The 20,031-nt window shown below is 65.5% G+C and overlaps 3 protein-coding genes across 3 annotated transcripts; 1 reads left to right on the forward strand and 2 right to left on the reverse strand.

The window, feature by feature from the left end:
• Window positions 1–50: 50 nt before the first annotated feature.
• MNEG_0353 (hypothetical protein) lies at window positions 51–9,407 on the reverse strand (the record flags this gene model as incomplete). Its single annotated transcript, XM_014051171.1, has 26 exons — window positions 51–263; window positions 605–745; window positions 971–1,033; window positions 1,236–1,334; window positions 1,643–1,747; window positions 1,967–2,112; window positions 2,310–2,388; window positions 2,553–2,603; window positions 2,791–2,949; window positions 3,682–3,728; window positions 3,792–4,125; window positions 4,348–4,884; window positions 5,167–5,247; window positions 5,384–5,512; window positions 5,667–5,720; window positions 6,010–6,112; window positions 6,325–6,474; window positions 6,770–6,889; window positions 7,122–7,210; window positions 7,530–7,637; window positions 7,801–7,908; window positions 8,172–8,307; window positions 8,443–8,516; window positions 8,687–8,824; window positions 9,065–9,177; window positions 9,254–9,407. 26 exons carry the CDS (start codon window positions 9,405–9,407, stop codon window positions 51–53), a joined length of 3,531 nt encoding a protein of 1,176 aa, XP_013906625.1.
• Window positions 9,408–10,187: 780 nt separating this feature from the next.
• MNEG_0354 (hypothetical protein) lies at window positions 10,188–11,216 on the reverse strand (the record flags this gene model as incomplete). The annotated part of the gene is made up of 1 exon (XM_014051172.1): window positions 10,188–11,216. One exon carries the CDS (start codon window positions 11,214–11,216, stop codon window positions 10,188–10,190), a length of 1,029 nt encoding a protein of 342 aa, XP_013906626.1.
• Window positions 11,217–14,005: 2,789 nt separating this feature from the next.
• Window positions 14,006–19,923, forward strand: MNEG_0355 (hypothetical protein; the record flags this gene model as incomplete). Its single annotated transcript, XM_014051173.1, has 16 exons — window positions 14,006–14,049; window positions 14,148–14,337; window positions 14,461–14,769; window positions 15,018–15,110; window positions 15,312–15,411; window positions 15,625–15,821; window positions 15,999–16,250; window positions 16,495–16,567; window positions 16,781–17,121; window positions 17,376–17,468; window positions 17,776–17,865; window positions 18,076–18,189; window positions 18,435–18,620; window positions 18,990–19,114; window positions 19,314–19,644; window positions 19,918–19,923. 16 exons carry the CDS (start codon window positions 14,006–14,008, stop codon window positions 19,921–19,923), a joined length of 2,544 nt encoding a protein of 847 aa, XP_013906627.1.
• Window positions 19,924–20,031: the final 108 nt, after the last annotated feature.

Consider the following 20,031-nt stretch of genomic DNA (forward strand, 5'->3'; position numbering starts at 1 on the left):
CCCCGCGGCAACCTCGACTCGTCGTGATCTCAGATCATTCAGATCTCAGATCACAAGAACATGCCGTGCTCGTCAAGCAGCACGTCGTCGTCGCCGTCGCCGTTGGTGCCGCTCAGGCGCGGCTTGTTCGCCGAGAGCTTCTCGCTGATCATCGCGCACGCCAGCTGGATGCCGGCATAGCTGCCGCTGAGGGTGACCTCGCGCTCGTGGGTGTGGGGGTCCATTTTCGAGCGGTCTGAAATCTTGATGGCCACCTTGGCGTTCTGTTGCGCCGCATTGCAGGGTGGCGGTTGCATGTGGGGGGAGTCAGTGTTGTAGGAAAGGGGCTGTCAGCTGTAAGGGCTGGAAGCACGTGCGAGAGGGGCTGCTTGGAAGTGGGAGGGCCAGGAAGCGTACGACACACGCCCTCAGCCATTCTTGGAGATGCGCACTAGTGAAGCACTGCCAAATCATGCCGGTGCGCGCCGCACAGCACGCCCCGACACTACCCCGCCATCTCCCGCCGCCGCGCCGCACGCACCGACCACCTTCCCGCCCCGGGACCCCCGCCCAAGGTCCCTCGGCGCCGCCTGCGCTGCGCAGCACACTTTGCGCGCGTGCACACCTGCTGGATCTGAGTCAGCGTCTGCCCCTTCTTGCCCAGGATGGCGCCCACATCCTCGTCCAGCAGCGCCATGGTCAGCACAGCGCGCGCGTTGGACAGCGTGCTCTTGCCGGTGCTCGCGCGCACCGCCGGGATGAGGCCCTGGGGGGCGGTTTGTGTGTGTGTGTGTGTGTGTGTGTGTGTGTGTGTTTGTGTGTGTGTTTGTGGATCTGAGTGCAGCAAAAGCCGCCAAGTTCCAGGGAAGCAATGCAGGCCCGGTCCTTGCTATCACAACTGGCCCCCTGCACGACCCCCATCGCTCGGCCTTGCAAGATCGGGCCGCTCGTGCCCGCGCGAGGCAGCGCCACGCCCAGTTGTCAGGCTCACCTGTGTCGAGGCCAGCTGCAGCGTCAGGTCCATGTAGGCGTTGAACTTGTCGTCCGCCGACAGCTGCGTACAAAACTCGAAACCCGACGGCGGGAAGCTTCGGATGTGAGTGATGCGTGCGGCGGGCGTCATACGACCGCTGCAGGCGACGAGGCGGCACCCGACATCCGCTGCAGGCGGATACGCCGCGGAACGCGCGCCCATGCGCGCCTCAAACGCCCCGCTGCCAACTAATGCCCGCAGGTCCGCGCCCCCGGCGGCCCACCGTGTTGAGGATGAGCGCGACGGCGCGCAGCACGCGGTCGCGGCTGCCCAGCACGGAGATGATGCGCTCGCTGTCGCTGGGGGTGAGCTCGCTCAGGGGCTGGGGGTGCGAGCGCGATGGGCAGGACAGGCAGGGCCGAATGAGAGCCGGTCAGGGGGGCATGCCGATTGGGAGGCGTGCTATCGCTCCAAGCGCTTGCCAGGGCGCAGCATTTGAGTCAGGTTCATGGGTGCCCGCAGCTGACTGGGGGCAGCTCGCCCTTGGCATCGTTGCGGCTGCCTCCCTGGCAGCATGCGCGTGGCCGCACTGCTGTCTTGCATTGAATATCTGGGGACACACACACACACACACACACACACTCACATGCACACACAAGGACACACAAGGACACATCAGCATGCACCCACCTGCACCCGGATGGTCGCGCCGCTGTCCTGCATAAAGTCGCGGATGGTCTGACCCTTCTGGCCAATCACCGCACCGCACAGCTTCCGCGAAACCGCCATCTTGACCTGTCCGCCGCAGAGTGGCGGGCAAAAATGATGCTTGGCGCTTGCGCAAGCCGGCAGGCTGAAGAGGCGGACAGGGCCGGCCGCACGGCGGTGGGTGCGGGGCTGCAGTAAAGCGCGTTCTGAGCGTGGGGCAGTGCGGCAACACCGTGGGGCAGTGCGCCACGCGCGGTGTGAGTGCCGGCCCTCTGCCTCAGGCGCGGGGCGCGGGCTGTGCCGCACCTGGTCCTCCCGCCCCCGGCCGCTGCTGCCGCCGCTGCGCGATACTGGGCTGGTCGGCTCCCGCGGCAGCTTCTCCAGCATGAGGAATATGGCCGTGAGGACAGAGTGCAGCGGCCCGGACAGCAGCAGCACGCGCTCGGAGGTGCCTGCTCGGCGGGGCGGGCGCGCAGGGCGCGACCGGTCAGGGGCTCTGCAGGGACGGCGCGCGGCGCTGGCGTGGACGTGGCGGCGGCTTGTGCCAAGAGGTGGCCGTGGTCACGAATAACGCAGACATGCTTGCTTCGGTTCACATTACATGAACTTGTTGTTTCTCCGTTCAGCCCAGTGAGTGCTCCCCACTCACTCGGGTAAAACTCGCCAGCCCTGGAAAGCTGCACGCGCGCCCCCGAGTTTTTCTGTATCTGCTCAATCGTCTGCCCCGCCTGTAGTGGTGCGGCGCGCGCGGTTTGGGACGTACGAGCGGCGGGCGTCAAATAGGGGGCGCCCGGGGGGCAGGGGCTGCGAACGCAGGGGCCGCGGGCCCTGCGGCTGGCAAGAATTCCGCGGCGGCGGCGGCGGAGAGCGCCTCGCGGCTGCGGCCCCGCACCTTGCCAATGACGGAGCCGGCCGCCGCGTTGGATATGAGGAGCTTGGCCACCTGCAAGTCGGCGCACGCCAAAATCGTGAGTGTGGCGAGGGGAGTGAGGCCGCCGATGGGCCAGGCGACTGGTGTGGGGACGCGGCGCCACCTGGCGCCGTGGCACAGCAACAGGCGCGTCACAAGGGATCATAGCAGGACAGCGCCCCAGGCTATTGATACGGCAACATCGCCTTGGGAGCCGCACCACTTGCTGCCCGCCCGACGGGGCGTCGCCTGTGCCACTCAGGTTGGCCACAGCGTCGGACGCCGCAGCGCCGACGCCCTCCTCCTCCTCCTGCTCCTCATTGTTAGCCTCCGGCGCATGGGCAGTGTCACCTACGTTGTGCTGCTCAAGCTCCAGTTCCTGTGGCATCATCAAGGCGAGGCTGTCAGCCTGACGCCCTTTCTCAGATCGCTCCCGTGGGGGCGCCCTCAAGGTAAGCCACTTACCTGATGGTGGGGCACAGTTACAGCCTGCTCCTCCAGTGTGGCCGACATGGCAGGGCTCTGACCAGGTGGGTGCGGAGGCCGCTGGGCCGCGGAAAGTGGGCGAAGCTACGCGTGTGATGAGCGTGTGCAGGCGGATGGGGGGAGCGTGAAATGAGTTGTGCGTATAGGGAGCGTGTGGCGCGGGCTCTGCCGGGGGGAAGCCTTTGATTGCCGGACTGGTCATCGGGGTGGTCGACTCACCCCCAGCTCGCGCCCTTGCAACCCGAAGGTATGATGTCTTTCACCCAAGCCTCTAGCTTTGGATAGCATTGCCTGCTGTATGGGGTGGCTCAACTGCCCGCAGCCACCACTCCTGCATGACAAAACACTGAGCATTTTCTGACATGAATGGCGACCCCCAGGAAGCATGGTGGCCAATTTTTACACATAGCACTGCACCCGTAGAAGTCAAGTCACTGTGCCTACAGCCCAAGCCCTGATATTCAACCATACATATGCACAACTGTGCCGGCCAGAACCCGTCACGTGGCTGCAGCACCACGGCGCTCGCCACTCAGCTGCTGACGCCTGCGACAATGGCAACGATAGCAGGCCGAACAAATGAGCTGACGGGGATTGCTTTTCAAGCCGCCATAGCATGCCCCACCAGGACGTTCACACCGGGCACCACATACACACACGCCAGCAGAGCATCTGCGGTTGCGGTCCCCCCTCGAAGTTGCTCCCCCCTGCTGCCGCCCTAGCTCGCAGCCTCACCGTTCGCCTTGCTCTTAGCTGCCTTGGTCGCGCGCTTCTTCTTGGGCGGCTCAAAATCGTCCTCGTCATCCTTTGTCGCCACCTCCTCCTCACCCCCGTCCTCGCCCTCAGCCGCCGCCGGCTCGGGCTCCTGCTGCTGCGCCTCCTTGCCCCCCTGCTGCTGCTCCTCCTCCGCGCCCCGCTCCTCCTCGCTCTCAGGCTCCGCGGCGGCGGCTGCCTTCTTCTTTCCGCCGCCGCGGCCGCGCTTGCCGGCCGCCGCCTTCTTGGCGGCGCCGCCCTTTGCGGGGGAGGCCTTGGGGCGGCGGCTGCCGTGCGAAGCCTGGTTCTTCATGCGCTGCGCAACGCCGAGGCGAGGGGCGGGCGGGGAAGCCAGAGGGAGTCGAAACAGGGACCAGCACCTCTGCCTGCGTTGAAAAGTTCAAATTCAATAGGCCGCTGGCGCACGCTCTGCATGCCAGGCACGCGCCGTGCAGAAGCAATCTGAGGCTCTCGCCTCTGCTGCCTTTTACACGCTCGCCCCTGACATGAGACTCCCCACGCGACCAAGCCGCCGCACCTTCAAGTAAGCAGCGACCTCCACCTGGTCGCCGCCCTGGTCCTCCAGCATCGCCACGATCAGGCCCGCGTCAAAGTCAGGGAAGCTCTCCTGCAGCGCCGCCAGCTCGACCGCGTACCGCTGCACGGGCTCGGACGGCGCCGCGGGCGCCGCGGCGGGCGCCGGCTCGGGCGCGGGCGCGGCGGGCTGCTGCTGTGGCGCCTCCGCCTTGGCGGTGGACGGCTGCTCGGCCTCGGCCTCGGCCTCGGCCGCCGCGGGCGCGGGCGCGGCCTCGCCCGCGCCCTTCTTCGCCGCCGGCGCCGCCTTGCGCTGCCGCTTGGCCGGCGGCGCGGACGTGCTCGGGCCCGCGCTGCCCTCCCCCTCCTCCGGCACGCCGTCGGGCCCCTCCTCCTCCTCCTGCCCGTCCTCGCCCGCGTCCCCCGCCTCGTCCTCCGCGGCCGCCTCGTCGTCGCCGCCGTCCTCCGCTTTCTTGGAGCTGGCCATCTCCTCGGCGGCGGCGCGGGCCTCGTCGGCCGCCTGCTTCAGCTTCTCGATGACCTGCGTGCGACGTGAGTGATGCATGAGTGATATGCGTGCCAGAATTAGTTGTGGGTGTGCAAAGGGGCTTTGACATGACATGGATGATGTGTGTGTGTATGTGTGTGTGTGAAGAGCGGCTGGGGAGGGGCCAAAGTCCAGGGCGAGGAGAGAGATAGATTTGTGTGCGGAAGCGGTGCGCCAGGCCTCCACCCAGCTGGTGTCCGCACACACGCAAGGCGGCTGGCAACTAGAAAATGCGCGACGCAGGGTCAGGCGTGCTTGGCATGCACCCTGGCCCACCTGCTGCATTTCCCTGTTGACGGCGGCGCCGCTGAGGAAGTCCCCGACTTCCATCTTGCAGGTGGGGCACGGCTTGGGCACCTGGAAGCACGCGTTTTTGCATGGGTGAGCGACTGCCCCATGGCGATTGCAGGAGAGCCGGCGCACAACGGCCGGCGCAGCCCAGGCGTCACAAATCATATCACAAAAGGATGCCCACCCAGGAAAGCGCCCGCACCTTGCGCGCGCGGAGCGTCTTGAAGCCCGAGCCGCCGACCACGCTGGTGGCCGTGCCGGCAAAGCGGGCGTCGAGGCAGCCCTTGCAGAAGTTGTGGCCGCAGGGCATGGACAGCGGCTCGTGGAGCACCTGCAAGTGGTGGGTTCAGTTGCACGGCAGCAGGTGACGCGTACTTTGCATTTGGGGAAAGGGGTTGCGGCTTGAGTCGAGGGGCCTTGGTTTTGGCGACAGGTGCAGGCAAGCCGGGCACGCCGCTTGAGCAATCGTATTGGGGGCGCCGCACCTTCTTGCAGAGGCCGCAGCCAAAGTCCTTGAGCAGCCGCTCGTGCTCCGACACCTGCGGCGGCGGGGACATAGGGGAGCTGAGTGCTGCGGGGAGCTGAGTGCTGCGGGGAGCTGAGTGCTGCGGGGAGCTGAGTGCTGCGGGCGACGGGGCACAGCAATGACGGGGACAGCAGGGTATTGTGCGGAAGCATGTCAGCCTTGACGGGCTGGCCTAGACGGGTATTTTGGGGCGCCACACGTGCCAACGCGTGTGTGGCTCCTGGAAAGGCCAAGGCTGCAAAGCCGCCCGCTGTCCAGCGGCACGGTGACGCGCCCCTTGTCGCCGCGCCCGGTCGGCCCACCTTCTTGCGCAGCTTCTTGACCGCGTCGCCCCTCTCCCCGCTCTTCTGGCTCGGCGGCGGCGGCTTGGCCCATGCCCACTCTGATGTCACCGGATCGTAGTTCCTGGGGGAGACAGGATTCACAAAAAGCGTGTGTTTAGGGCGGTGAGCACGCTACCACAACGCAATCAATATGCCCGCGGCTTCTGCTCCCTATCGCGACCACGCGCAGGCGCGCAGCGCCTGCGAGCGCGCCCTGTCCCTCCTCCCACACGGCCCCAACGGCGCGGACGGCGCGCGCCCGTCCTTCCCATGCGAGCCAGCCCCGGGCCTCACCATGAGGGGCTGTCGCCCATCGTGTGCACCTTGCCCACGGCGTTGTCGATCTCCTCTTGCGCCACCGCGGGCACCTCCATGCGCAGCGCGTCGCCCGCGTCCTCGACGCTCCAAGGCGCCGGGCTGTTGTCGCAGCGCACAAAAAGGTACCTGGTCCGACAAGCGACGATGACCGGGCGTTTTCATTCAGGACAAGACACGTACTGTACTTGCCTTGGCTGCATCAAGGTCCAGGGCGCCGCCGCTTGCGGCGCCACATTGGCCGCCAGGTTGGGTGAGATCTGCAAACAAACCTGCTGGTCATGCAGGGCTGATTGCAACCCACACAGAGCTCTGGCCTCAAGCACGCACGCGCACACATATGCACAATCACACACATACACACATAGACACACACAATCACATGCAAGCACACACACACACACACACACATGAACAAACTCACCTGCACATGAGGTAGTTCTGGTTGCCCTTCTTGCGCCAGCAGCGCAGGATGCGGTAGATCCCGTCGTAGCGCACCGGCGTCTCCGTGGGCGGCGCGTAGTTGGAGCGCTTCTCCTTGAAGCTGCGGCCGGATGGGTGGGAGCACGCGTCCACGTGCATGCATGTTTGCGTATAAGAGTGTGTCCAAGGTGGGTGGGGCTTCAGACAGCGATTGTACGCAGCCTGCGTAAACAGGGGAGGGGTGCCCCGCACTTTGTCCAACTGCTGCAGCCACGACCGCTGCAGAGGCTCAAGCCTGCGCTGCGGCCGCTCTGGCTGCCCTGGTCCTGTCTGGCCGTGCCTGGTCGCCGCACCTGCGCACGACCCGCACGGGGTAGCCCTTGATGCAGCTGATGCGCAGCGCCTCGTTCATCAGGGTGAACTCCTGATCAAACGACTGCTCCTGTGATTCAGGGACAGTTTGACCAGGGTAGCAAGCATTTGTGCTGATGTGAGTGAGCAGATAAAGGCAGGCACCGCCAGACCATTGTGTAGCATCTTGAAGGAGGTCAGGCGGGGCAGACCCTGAGGGGCGCCGATCAATCCTTGTGCAATTGGCGCCAGGGCTGCCGCAAAACAACCGATCGCAATAGCTGCAGTGCTTTTTGCCAGGGTGGAGTTGAGGCCAAACATGCCAACAGACACCCCTTTCAATCACTAAGGACTGCATCAACTCCCAAACCTTCGCGTCCTTCAATCCGACCCCAACCCCAACCACGCACCTTGTTGGTGCGCTTGTTGCCGCTCAGGTCGCGGCCGCCGCTGCCGGTGTAGAGGAACCACTCGCCCTCGTCGCGGTCGTCCTCGTAGCCGCCGCTCAGCACCACCGACTGCGGCAGTGCGATCGAATGCGTGAGCATTGCTTTGGTCGCCACACTTGAAACAGGGCGGGTCTGACAAGAAGCCCAAGGCAGCCTCGGATGAGACGGCTGAGGTGCAGCGAGTGGGGCGGGTCAGGTGCAGGCTGGCTGACCCGGCCGCCCCGGGCATCACCTGTGCGCCGACGTTTGACTGCCCCGCGATGCCCGCAACGTGCGGGAAGTGGGCGCCCCACTGGCGGCAGTCCAGTCGGTCCTTCCACCAGTCGCCCACCACCACACCCTGCGCGGGGCAGGTCAAGCGGGGTGCTGGGCACAGATGCTTGACAAGGGGCTCGCCGCGACTGCAGAGGCGCAGCGCCTAGTCGGAAAAGCTGCTGTTGCTGCTGCTGCTGCTGCCTTCCAAACGTCTGTTAAGAGGACACGGGCTGCAGCTGTTCATGCATACTTGCAGCGCCTCAAGCTTTGCCTGCACCGCAAGCCGCCTGGCTCTCGCGCCCGGCTTCAGCCGGCTCATGTACGCGCTTCCGCGGCTCGAGGGCGAACCTTGCCGTTCTCGGGGTCGTGCTCAGGCAGGATCGGCCCGAAGTGGTCGTTGGGCACAGTCACCATGATCCGCCCGGATGCCGCGTTGGCGCGCCCTGAGCGCTGCGCGCGGTCCGTGGTGAACGCCTCGTCCGGCCTGAGGGCGAGCGAGGCCAGCGGTCGACGGAGGGCCGGCTGGTGAGGGCAGGGAGGCGAGCGCAGACCGGATGGCGAGAAACACGGCTGCATGCAAGGGGCCGCTGCGCAACATGCATGCTCAAACGTGGCTCACCTGTCCGCGTTGTTGATCCGCTCGTAGTTCTTGGTGGACTCCTTGCGCACCCCCTGCTTGGCCAGGCGGATTGCCTGCAGGGCGCGGGGCAGCGGCAGCGTGCGGCGGCGAAGGGTTGGGTGCCTGGAAAGGGCGCAATCGTATGGAGCGCGCCGCAGCTCCGCAGCGCCTCATGCCACCTACCAATGCGCGCCCATCCGCATGCATGAGCGCCTAGTGGCGCACCCCTACATTCCACACGCACCATGGTAAGCACGGTGTTGATGCGGGGGTTCTCCGCAAACTTTGAGGAGAATCCTGTGCGGCAAGTCGGGCATGTCTTCTTGCCCTGCGCACACCAGCGCTTGAAGCAGGCCAGGCAGAAGTTGTGCTGGCAGGGTCCCTGTGTGCGAGGGTTGGCGAGGTGATGTGGGCTGAGATGTGCGATGGGGGCCCGCTGCATTCAACCCATGGCTGCAGCTGGACGATGGTCATAGTGCACTGGAGGCGACATCGAATGCTGCGCGCCGCCGTGGGCCGCACGATGGGGATCCCAGGCTATAATGTAGTCCTTCAGGTATCTGTATGCCTTCACGACGGTACAAGGACACCTGACAAAGCCGCAAGTCGTTCTCCCGCGCACCGTGATCGGCCTCTCGCACAGGTTGAAGCAGATGGCGCATTTCAGAGCGTCATCCAGGACCGTAGCCTCCTCCTCCTTCGTCTCCGCCACCTTACCCTTGCGCTTGTTGTCGGCTGCAAGGTGGCGGGCAGCGCTTCAGATCACTACCGCACATGCAGCTCTGTACAGCTGTCCTGAGCGGCAGCTCACCATCTCCAGGGCCGGAGTCATGGCTGTTGGCCTCCTTTGGCTGCATCCACTTGCCGCACATGAGCTCCTGACGCTTCACGGCCTTTTCGGCCTCCGTGAGCGTCGTGTCGGTCATGATGGCAAAGATGCGCTTGCGCATCTCCATCTCGTCCATGGCTGCAGCGCTGAGGCGCTGAGCGCCCGAGATCGTTCGAACGGTGTTGTGCCTCGAGACAAGGGCAGAGTAGCGTAAATCAGAAAAGGCGCAGCAGCCAAGGGGTATTTCTGTATGTTTATGCAATGTGCGTCACAGCAGCATTGCGCGCACGGGCCAAACGGCCTTCTCGCGACGCCTTCCCACACGCCGCTTGCCACGTTTGAAAATTTGGCGCCTTCAATGCTGCATGCCTGCTTGTGCGGGGCCAGCGAGTGCAGGCCACTTTGTTTTCACATCGTAAATATCGCATCTGCATGCTGCCAGGGGACCCAGCAATGTGCCAACTGTTCACAGTGTCAGTTGGACAACTGCCCCGGGCAAGGCACAGCTGTGATTGCAAGCTCTCGTGGTATGCACCTTGCACTTGATGATGTGCGGAGGTTAATAAGATGACCAAATATTGCTGCTGCAGCCGCCTCATCAGCTATGAGGAGGAAAACACACCATGCCACAGCCATGCATCCCAATGTGACGCCCATAGCGTACTCATAGCCTCTGCAGGGGATTTACTTGTGAAGGACATGCTCTCAGTTGATGGTCAAGTGTGAAGAGTCAAGGCTAAGGAAGTGCATACTTGAGCGCCAGAAACGCCACTCAGCAAGATGGCAGATACCGAGAGGGAGCACTTGATGTAGAAGTTTGTCAACCTGCTGAAATACAAAACCCGACCAAACAAAACGAGTGCCCAGCGACATGCTTTTGTTTTCACGCTTGCAAAAAAAATCCATGGCAACCTGCCTATGCCGCCGTCGCGGCCGCCGGCGCCGCCGCCGCCGCCTGCCGCTGCTTGTCCGCCTCCGCCGCCGCCCGCCGCTGCTCCCGCAGCTCATCCAGGAACCCCACGGCGACGCTCATGTCGTCGGGCGTGGTCACCTTGATGTTGGTGTAACTCCCGGGCGTCACCTTGACGGGCAGGCCCATCGCCTCGATGATGGACACGTCATCGGTGACCTCCAAGCCCTTCTCCTTGACGAGCTGGAACCCCTCCCGCAGCAGCGCCGGCCGGATGCACTGCGGCGTCTGCACCTCCCACAGCGCCGCGCGGACGAGCGTCTTGACGACGTTGTTGTTCTTGTCCACCTCCTTGATGGTCGGCTTGACGGGCACGCCGAGCACCGCCGCGCCGACCGCCACGCCGTCGCGCATGCAGCGCGCCGAGTCGGCGGGCGACACCAGCGGCCGCGCCGAGTCGTGCACCGCGACGATCTGCGCTGAGTCAGACACCTCGGCCAGGCCGTTGCTGACGCTGTCCTGGCGCTCTGCGCCGGGCAGCGCCCACTTCACGGGCACAGGGCGCGCGAGGCTCGGGAAGCGCTCCTCAAATATGTAGCGCCAGGAGGGGTCGCAGACTATGACGATCTCCCCGACCTCGCGCATGGCCGCAAACGTCTCCAGGCTGTAGGTGGCGATGGGCTGCCCCGCGAGCTCGAGGTACTGCTTCGGGATCGCCGCACCCATGCGCTTGCCGACGCCGCCGGCGAGCAGCACGACGGAGACGCTGCCGTCGGGCAGCTCGGCGGCGGCGGGCGCGTCGGCCGACTTGGATGCCAGCGGGCGCAAAACGGCGCGCCTGTGCTGCTTCCGAGCGCAGGGGGTGATCGGCCGAGCTGTCACGGTCGGGGCGGCAGCCACCAGCACGCATCGATTTGCTTGCTGCCTGGCGCAATGTGCTACACCGCTGGCTCTTGGCACGCTCGGAATGGGCGTGAAGGGCAGGGCAGGAGCCCGGGCGGGGCGGGAGAGCTGTGAGCGCATTGCAGACGCCATTTTCTGTGATGGTGATATGTATTTTTACCAATCGGTCAAGCACGTAGGTCGTAACGGGACAATGAAGCGGACAATGCCGTTGCAGCAGGCTCAGGTGGAGTGACACACACACCAGCCCTATTTATGAGCGCCGTGACCCACACAGATCACAATTATTCGTCTAATATCGCCATGGATATAGAGATTGAAGCAACTGGGGCCTACGGGCATGGCTCCCGCGTCTTTGATCTAGCCTTCCACCCAAAGGATCCAAACCTGTTAGCGTCGTGCTCGGAGGACGGAAGCGCTAGGGTATGGAGATACCTATCTAGATCTGGGGATTGGGAGCAGGTGCGTACAAGCTTAGCCACTGGTCCTATCTGCGACATGCGCCGCTGCGCTGCTGCTCTGCCGCAACTGTTGCTGTGAACAACACAGTCAGATACCTACTCCCATGGCAATCGTCCCCGCTAAGACTCCGCGCTATTGCTGCGCAGGTAGCGTGCTGCTCTGGCCACAAATCAGAGGTGCTGCGGGTGGCGTGGAGCGCAGACGGCAGCAGGCTTGCCACTGGTGAGTACAGCTGATAGTACAGTACAGCACACGGGGGAAGGAAACAAAGCCCAGAGGCTGATATTAGCAGAACCCTAGGCCTTCAGTGGCTTTGAAGGACACGTCCCTTTCCTCTGCCTGCTGCCATGTGCTCAAGCTTCATAAGTCTTGTGTGCGGCGGACTCCCTCATCCCCCCCCCTTGAGGCGGCGCTGACGGCACAGTCAAGCTTTGGCGCTGGGACAATCCCAGCGCCACCGGCAGCAGCGGCGGCGGCGAAAGCGCTTGCGCAGGGACATACAGCAGCGACGAGCTTGCCACGTTTCGGGGCCACCCCGAAGAGGTGTATGCCCTCCACTTCTTCGCACGAGGCGGCACCTCCGGGCCTGGCTGCAGCAGCGGCAGCGGCAGGAACGGGCACAGCAGCACAGAGGTCCCCGGCGGCTGCAGCTCCGAGTGGCTTGTGGCGGGTAGCGGGGAGTCCCTGTTTCTATGGGACCTGTCGGTAGGGCGCATGGTGCATGAGGCCATGCCGCCTCGACGCAGCGGCGGCAGCAGCAGCAGCAGCGCGGAGGGCGGGGGCGGGCCTAGTGGGGGCAATGGCAGCCTAGGAGGCAGCGCAGGCACGCACGCGGGGCCTGACACTGCAGGGGATGGTAGCGACGACGTGGGGGGACAGGCAGCGGTCACGAAAGAGGAGGGCTTCCCGCCCTACGTGTTCGCGTTGGCGGCGCAGCCAGCACGCGCAGGGGGCACGACCGGGCTTCTGGCGACGGCGTGCTGCGACGGTGCCGTGCGGCTCTGGCGGCTGGGGGCTTCACACCTCTTGTTTGCTGGAGAAATCGAGGTCAGCAGGGTGCCCGCGGCCTGGCTGCAAACGACCTGTTTAGAATCGCACACAGCTGCTTGCCAGGCCTAGCAGCCCACCTGGTCACAACACACTGTGCTGCAATCCAGGGATGTATGCAGACACGCAAGTTATGCACAGCCGCTATTGCTGGCATTCCCACGATCCTAACGCGTCCCTGCAACTCGGAACGGGCGCAGGCGCACGTTGGAGGCATGGGCAGCGCGTGCGCGTTCAGCCCCGGCCGGCCGCACCTCCTGGCAGCGCTGTCAAAAGGGGCCGAGCTCGCCGTCATTGACGTGGGCAACCCCTCAAGAGCAGACGCGGCAGGAACGGCAGCGCCATCAGGGCCGCGGGTCGTGGCGCGGCAGCAGCTCGCTGGCCCGGTCTTCTCGTGCGCCTGGCTGGCGGCAGGCACGTTTGGGTGCGAAGAGGAGCAACTGGCGGTGGTGGGCGCTGACGGCGCCCTGCGACTGTACGACATGGGACAGGCAGGTGCGTTGGGGCTTTGGGCCAGTGCAGCAAGGGGGCGTGAATGCAGCTGCACAAAGGCACCCTCAGACCGCTGGTGCAGGCGCCGGGGTGTGACGTGCAATTGATTGGAGGTGAGCTCGGAAGCCTCAGCATGCTCCCATCCCCGCAGGCGCTGGGATTGTGGAGGACGAACCGTGGGAGCTGCCCATGCCTGGCGGTTACGAGGGCCGGCTGCTGGCGGTCGCCGTCAGCGGCGACGGCCTGCGCGTGGCGGCGGCTGGCGAGGCGGTATTGTCGGATCGGCTCCGGCCCCTGGCGCCGCCGCGTGCGTCCGGATTGGGGGCGGCAGCGCCTGTGGGCGCGACTGACGCCGACGGCGGCGCGCTGGAGGGCGCGGTGGCGGCGGCTGCGGCAGCGCGGGCTGTGGGGCGGCGGAGAAGGGGGCAGAAAGGCGGTGCGATCGCTCTCGATGCATTGGATGCATTGGGTGCAGAGGGCGAGGCGCTTGGCCAGCTGTCACTGGATGAAACGAAGCAGCAGCAAGCAGATGCTGGGCATCAGCACGGGGGGCTACAGCAGCAAGAACTTACGCGGGCACCGTTGTACGTGTTTGAGCGTGTCTTGTAAGGCGGTCAAACACAAGTTGACTGCAGAGAGGCAACAAGCATCGCCGAAGCCCGCGTTCCAATGCAGACCCGCAGCTACGAATTGCACGGCCTCTTCGTGCGGTTCGCAAGCTGAGCCCACAGCCACTTGTCAAGTGATCATCACCATCGATCTGACCTCGGTGTCCTCCACATTATACATCGTGATCAGAGTACTCACTGTTGTGAAAGCGGCCATTTTTGGTGCCTTATCCCTCAGGTCCGAATTGTGAGGCAGGTTGATTCAAAGTCTGCTAGGCGAACTATGTCCGAAAGTACAGCGTAAAAACTATCATGGAGGATGTGATAGCTGCATTGCAGCGTGGCAGCGCCGACAGGTGCGGGGCGTTGGCCGCAGCGTGCATGCTGATGGTGTACCGCTACAAATCCCTGCGGCACGGCTTGCACCCATGCACGCTCGCATGCACACCAGCAGGGTCCCCAGCCTTGCTGCCAGCCTGGCGCCCGTGCTGCGGTTACTGCAGGAGCAGGCGGACCGCATCGGCCGCCTTGAAGAGATCGTGGCAGCACAGCCTGACGCCGCCGAAGCGGCGCTGCGAGCACGGATGGAGGAGCAAGAGGCCGAAGACGCGCGCGCGGAGCGGCTGCGGCGCCAGCTGTCGCAGGTGCGGCCTCGAAGGGACTGCAGAGCGGACAAGGCGGGGATTGCAGGCATCGGGGTTGTTGCAGTCGCAGGCGCTACCCCATTAGCAAAGCTGTCCAATTCAGCTGTGTGCGGATGCGCGCAGGTGCAAGACTCAGTAGCGACTCTCGAGGCTCAGCACGCCGTTTTGGCAGCACACAGCAAGCAGCAGCAGGCGGCGGCGGCAGCGGCGGCGCAGCGGGTGGTGGCCCTCGAGGCGCAGTTGTTCAATCGCAGCGGTGGCGCCGATGGCAATGACGCGGCGTGGAGGGTGCCACCATTGGAGCAGGAGCAGGGGCCAGGCAGCGGCATGCAGGGCGGCGGCGGCGGCGGCGGCGGCGGAGGCCTGGTCGAACGCGTCGGGCGGCTGGAGGATCTGATCCCGCAGTCTGAGAAGGAGGCCAAGCAGCGAGAGGTGGGCGGGCGCGCGAGCCCCCACAGACGGTGAATCCCCGTGGGCCTCAAGACCATAGGAGTTGGGACTCTAGGAGCGTTCCCATGGTGCCGCTCCAAGCAAATTACAAGCCAGCAAGCAGCGGCTCCCACCCCTTTGGCTGTCTGTAAGGAAATGGGCAGCCTCACTTGCGTCTGTACGTTTAAGTTATAATTCAACCGGCGGCTGCGAGCAAAGCTCTCAGGTGCTTACTTGACGCCCTGTCGCAGGAAGAGGTGCGCGCGTCGCTGGCGGGGAAGCTGCGGCGGCTGGAGGCGCGTGTTGCGGAGCAGCTGGACAGCATCAGAGAAGACACCAAGCAGGTGCGCGGGGTGGCGGCGGGATGCAGCCGCGGTAGCTCTGGGCGACGTGTATTCCAGAGTCAGTGCTGGAAAGCGGTAGCTGTAGGCACGTCTGCAGGCGTTGCATGGGCTGCAGAGCCTTAATAGCCGAGTCCAATGGCGGGCGCGGCTCTGGATGATGGCGACCGCGGCGCGCGCTGCTGCTGCCACGTGTGGGTGCAGGCCATCACGCTCACCGCGACGGCCATGCGGCGCGACTCAGACGCTGCGCTGGGGTCGCGCGTCGCCGAAGCCGAGGCACGCGGTGCGCAGCGGGTTGAAGGTGAGTGCGGCAGGGGAGCAGGGCAGGGGGGGGGAGTTTTGGGGATGCAATCGAGGTCAGCTGTAGAGCGCGCACGTGAGTTAAAGCGTCAGTCGCGACCATTGACGGGTACTCCCACCAAGCACCGCATGTCGTTGTGCAATACTGTAAATGGCGCTCAAGCGCACGCGCCCACCGCGCTGCCCCGCGCCCTGCGCCCCCGGCCTCGCGCAGCGCTCTCCGCGGCTGTCGACGGCCGTATCATGCAGTCCGTCGCGCGCAGCGCCGCGGCGCAGTCCGACGAGCTCGAGCGGCGCGTGACGGCAGTCCACGAGTCCGGGGACGCGCGGCTGCGGGAGCTGGCCGGGCGGGTGGACGGCCTGGAGGTGTCAAAGGCAGATGCGGCGTCCCTGACGGCGTGCGCGGCGCAGGTTCGAGCGGCTTTCTGACGGACGCGCGGCCCAAGGGTTGCATGTGTTGCTAGTAACATGCAAATTCCTTGCTGCGCTTTCAAAGAGGGACAAGAAGACAAGTGAAATTAATCCGGGTTGCTGCATTGCTGCTCCCCAACTATGCCGGCACGCGTTGTGCGTGTGTCGCCGCCGCAGCTATCTGAGGCGTTCGAGGAGGCAAGCGCCGCCCTCTCCGGCGCAAGCGCCGCGGCCGCGGACGCGCTGCAATCAGAGGTAGGCGACCTGCGCCGCGAGGTCGCCAGGCTGTCCACCAGCAAGGCGGACGCGGACGCGCTCGCGTCGACGGCGCGGCGGCTGCAGCGGCGCACGGACGCGTGCGCGGAGCAGGCGGCGGCGGTGGCGCAGCGGGTCGAGGAGCTGGAGCAGCACGCCGCCGCGGTGCCGCAGGTGCGGTGTTGGTGCTGTGGGGCTATTGGGTTATGCAGCATCCCTGGACACGTCTGGCCAGCGGAGGGCGCCGCCACTCGTCACGACCGTCTGTCGCCTGTTGTGAGTGCAGGGGTCGCAAGCGGTGCAGCAACTGCGTAAACAGTCTTGGATCTTGAAGTACCGCTATGGAAAGAGCTGCCACGCCCACTTGACTGGTTGGTAAGCGCGTCTGCCCGCTTTTGGATTCAACATAATATCCAAGGCGCTGGACGGCGTCCGGCTGGAGGTGGCTGAGCTGAGGGGCGGGGTGGAGGGGCTGCAGCTCACAGCCAAGGGTGAGCCGCGGAGGGCGGGTTCGCAATGCTGAACCCTAAACCCTCCGTCAAGTGACGCGAAAGACGGAAGGCGCCGCGGCCCGGCTTTTTCTCTGCTGCACCTCCTATACGGTTGCCGCCCTCCTTTCAGCCCGGGTGAACGGGGGCTTCCTTGCAGCTCATTCGCAACACACGTCTGAGCCGAGCCGCTGCCCACCCATCGTGCCTGGGCAGGCCTCCACTCGGCGTCGTGCGCGGCGGCCGGCGCGCTCGAGCGCCACGGGCGCGCCCTCGAGTCGCTCAACGCCCGCTGCGCCTCCGTAGCGCAGCGCGCGGATACGCTGCGGCGCGACGTGTTCGGGGCCGGCGGGCCGCAGGGCGCAGGGCCGATAACTGAGGGCGACGGGGACTGGGAAGGCGAGCCCGGCGCGGCGGCGGTGGCGGGGGCGCCGCTGGCGGCGCGGGTGGCGCGCGCAGAGGCCGCGTGGCGGCGGACGGCGGGGGAGCTGGGGGGCAAGGCCGAGGAGGCCGGCCTGCGGCGGGCGCTGCTGCGGATAGACCAGCTGCAGGAGCAGGTGGGATCGCGGCGCGCTTTGAAAGGAGCAATTCGCCGCATTGACTGCGTTGCGCTCTGGATTTTAGTGTTAGATGGACAGCATTTGACGTGCCACTCGCGTCGGCGTCGCCCGCTGTGTGCACGCCTGCCCCAGTGCGCGCGCTGGCCGCTGGCCGTCTCTCGCCTTGCCCTGCCCCGCCGCCCGGGTTGTGTCGCCCGCCCCCGCCGACGCTCGCTGCGCCGCTATGTGCATGTATCTCATCCACCCCCAAGGTGGCGTCTAACACCGAGGGAGTGGCGTCCCTGACCAACGCGACCTTCAAGCGCGTAGATGAGCACGCCACCGCCATACAGCGCCTCGCCGCGGTGCGTGCGGGGCGGGGCGCGGCGCGGCGCGCCAACCGCAGCTGATCACATGTGACTGATGCACAGGGGCTGGGCGCGGCAGGGCCCAGGCCGCCTGGCGGCCGCCTGCCGCTGTGCAGTTTCTCCAGGGCCGCGCGCGCGCAGTCGTGGCGGGTTCGGGGTGCATGGCGTGCGATTGGGACCCTCAGAAAACAGCGCATGGGGGTTGGGCAGATCCAGGGGTGCTGGGTGTCGTGGGCGTGGGGGGCTCACAGAACAGGATTGAGAGGCGGCGTCGACCCGCTGATATTTCATCGGGTGTCTGCAGGCGATCAGCAGCGCAGAGGAGCGGCCGACGTTGCGGGACGTGAAGCAGTGGGTGGCGGAGGGGCTGGCGCGGGCGGAAGCTTCCTGGCAGGTGCGGCCAACCAAGAGGGAAGAGTAACTGCTCCTAGGCGAACACCAGGAGGCATGACGCTGTAAGCACACGCTTTGAGAGGCGAACAGCTGGAGCAAGCTTATGTCTCGGTGGCACTTGCTGATGTGGCAGTGTGACCGTGTGCCCTTGGGTGCGACCGCGTCCAATCTCTTCTCTTCTTCGTACCTTTCCCATCCTTCCTCCACCCAGGCTGAGGCGCAGGACTTGAGGGGGCAGCAGCAGGAAGCGGCGGAGCAGCTGCAGGACACGTCAGCGTGTGCGCAGGCGGGGTCGGCGCGCTCAAACCAGGCAATAGAGCTGCTGGTGGGTGGGCCGGGGTGCAATTGTGGTCCCAGGTCAGGCAGCTTGCCTATCAATGTGCGTACACGCATTCAGGTTGCAGGCATTGGCCAAACAGGGCGCGCATTCTCAAAGCCACACACGTTTGGTGGGACTCCAGACATGTGCGCGAACGCACTCGTAGCACAGATCGGATTCATTGCATTGCTGGATCTGAGGTGCGCAAGGCCTCGCCGCACCCGCACCGCCGCCGCCGACGCCTCCCCCAGGAGGCGCTGAGGGCATCGTCTGCCGAGGAGCGGCGCCGAGGCGACGAGGGGCTTCAGCGACTGCAGGGCAAGCTGGGCGCGCTCGCCGCCCAGGTGGCCCAGGGCGAGCGCTCACTGGGGCCGGCGGCGCGGCAGCAGGTCGCGGAGCTGGTGGCCGAGGCGATGCAGGAGCGGCTGGCGGACCACGTGAGGCCCCGCCCGCCCCTTGCATACGCGGTTGTTGGCGGTTATCGGCGGTTCTTGGCGGACATCAGGGGCTTGTGGCGATTAACCACCGACGATCGGCAGTTGTCGCGGGTTTTTTGGCCATAAGGAGCACGGCGGAGCTTGCCGCACGCCGTCTGCGGCGCCGTGAAACGTCGAGCTTCAGAGCTGCCGCACACGCTTCCAAAAAGTGGATCGACCACGGGAATGCAGCCAGCAGAGATGGCCGGCCTGGCCACCTGCTCTTTGGACGAAAGGCGCCGTCCCCCTCCTTATCCCGCTCCACCATCCCGCTCCACCAACGAACTTGGATCCCCGCCGGCCGCCCTCACCCCACTCGTACCCTGCCAGCTGAAGCTGCACGTGACAGATTTGGGGGCGCGGCTCGGCTCCGCCGAAGCCAAGCTGCGGGTGGTCAGCAGCCAGCAGGCGGCGGCAGGCAAGGAGGCGGCCGTCCAGGCCAGGCTGATTGAGAAGTGAGCGGTGGCTTTTGCCCGTGGCGCCTCGACTGTCCGCCTTTTGTTTGCCTGGCAAACCATCTGTTGTTTGGCTGCCTCCGCTGGCTTGAGCCGCTGTCTGGAGTGGAGGGGTGGGCGTCAATTTGGATTGAGGGATGCAAATGCTTATGGTGGTTTTTAAGATTGCGTGCCCTCTTCCGACGGCTGTTGCATGCAGGCACTGCGGGCTGCTGTCGTCCCTCGAAAAGTCGCTGGTGGAGCTGGGATCCACCTGCTCGGCAGCTACCAAGAAGCTGGGCGGCCGCTGGGAAGCCGCCAGGAAGCTGTCCGCCGAGCGGCAGGACGCGCTTGCAGCGGCGCTGGAACGGCAGGCGGCGGCAGTGGAGGCGCTGTCAGAGGGCCTCAGCTGCGCGGCTGCCATTGCAGCAGGCGGGGGCGGCGCAGAGGCGGTGCGGGCGGCGGTGGCGGCGGCGGCGCGGCGGGCGGCGGGGGAGCGGGTGGATGCGTTTGCGCGGGAGCGCTTGCGGGAGGACGATGCGCGGTGGCAGGTGCGGCAGGGGCGCTTGTATCGGGCTTTGTTGGCGCATTGTAGTTGGACTTGCTAGTGTGTGTGTGTATGTGTGTGTAAGAGAAAGAGAGAGAGAGTGTGTGTATGTGTGTGTGTGTGTGTGCGCGCGCGCGCCGCGCCCCCATGCAGTCACGTAGCCATTGGAGGCCAGGTCGCAGCCACCGCGCAGGACTCGCGTGCTCACTTTTTGTTTTTCCACCCCTGCCTCTGGAATGCCCCACCGACACCATCTTACACACTGCTCGCCCGCCAGCCATAGCCACCAACACGTACCACATACCAACACCGTCCGCCAGGCGTGGCTCGAGAAATTCGCGGCCGCCCTGGAGCAGCGCGTCACAAAGGACGAACTCGCGCAGCGCCTCGA

This window comes from Monoraphidium neglectum, assembly GCF_000611645.1.
Source record: "Monoraphidium neglectum strain SAG 48.87 unplaced genomic scaffold scaffold00027, whole genome shotgun sequence".
In the NCBI taxonomy this organism is placed as follows: domain Eukaryota; kingdom Viridiplantae; phylum Chlorophyta; class Chlorophyceae; order Sphaeropleales; family Selenastraceae; genus Monoraphidium; species Monoraphidium neglectum.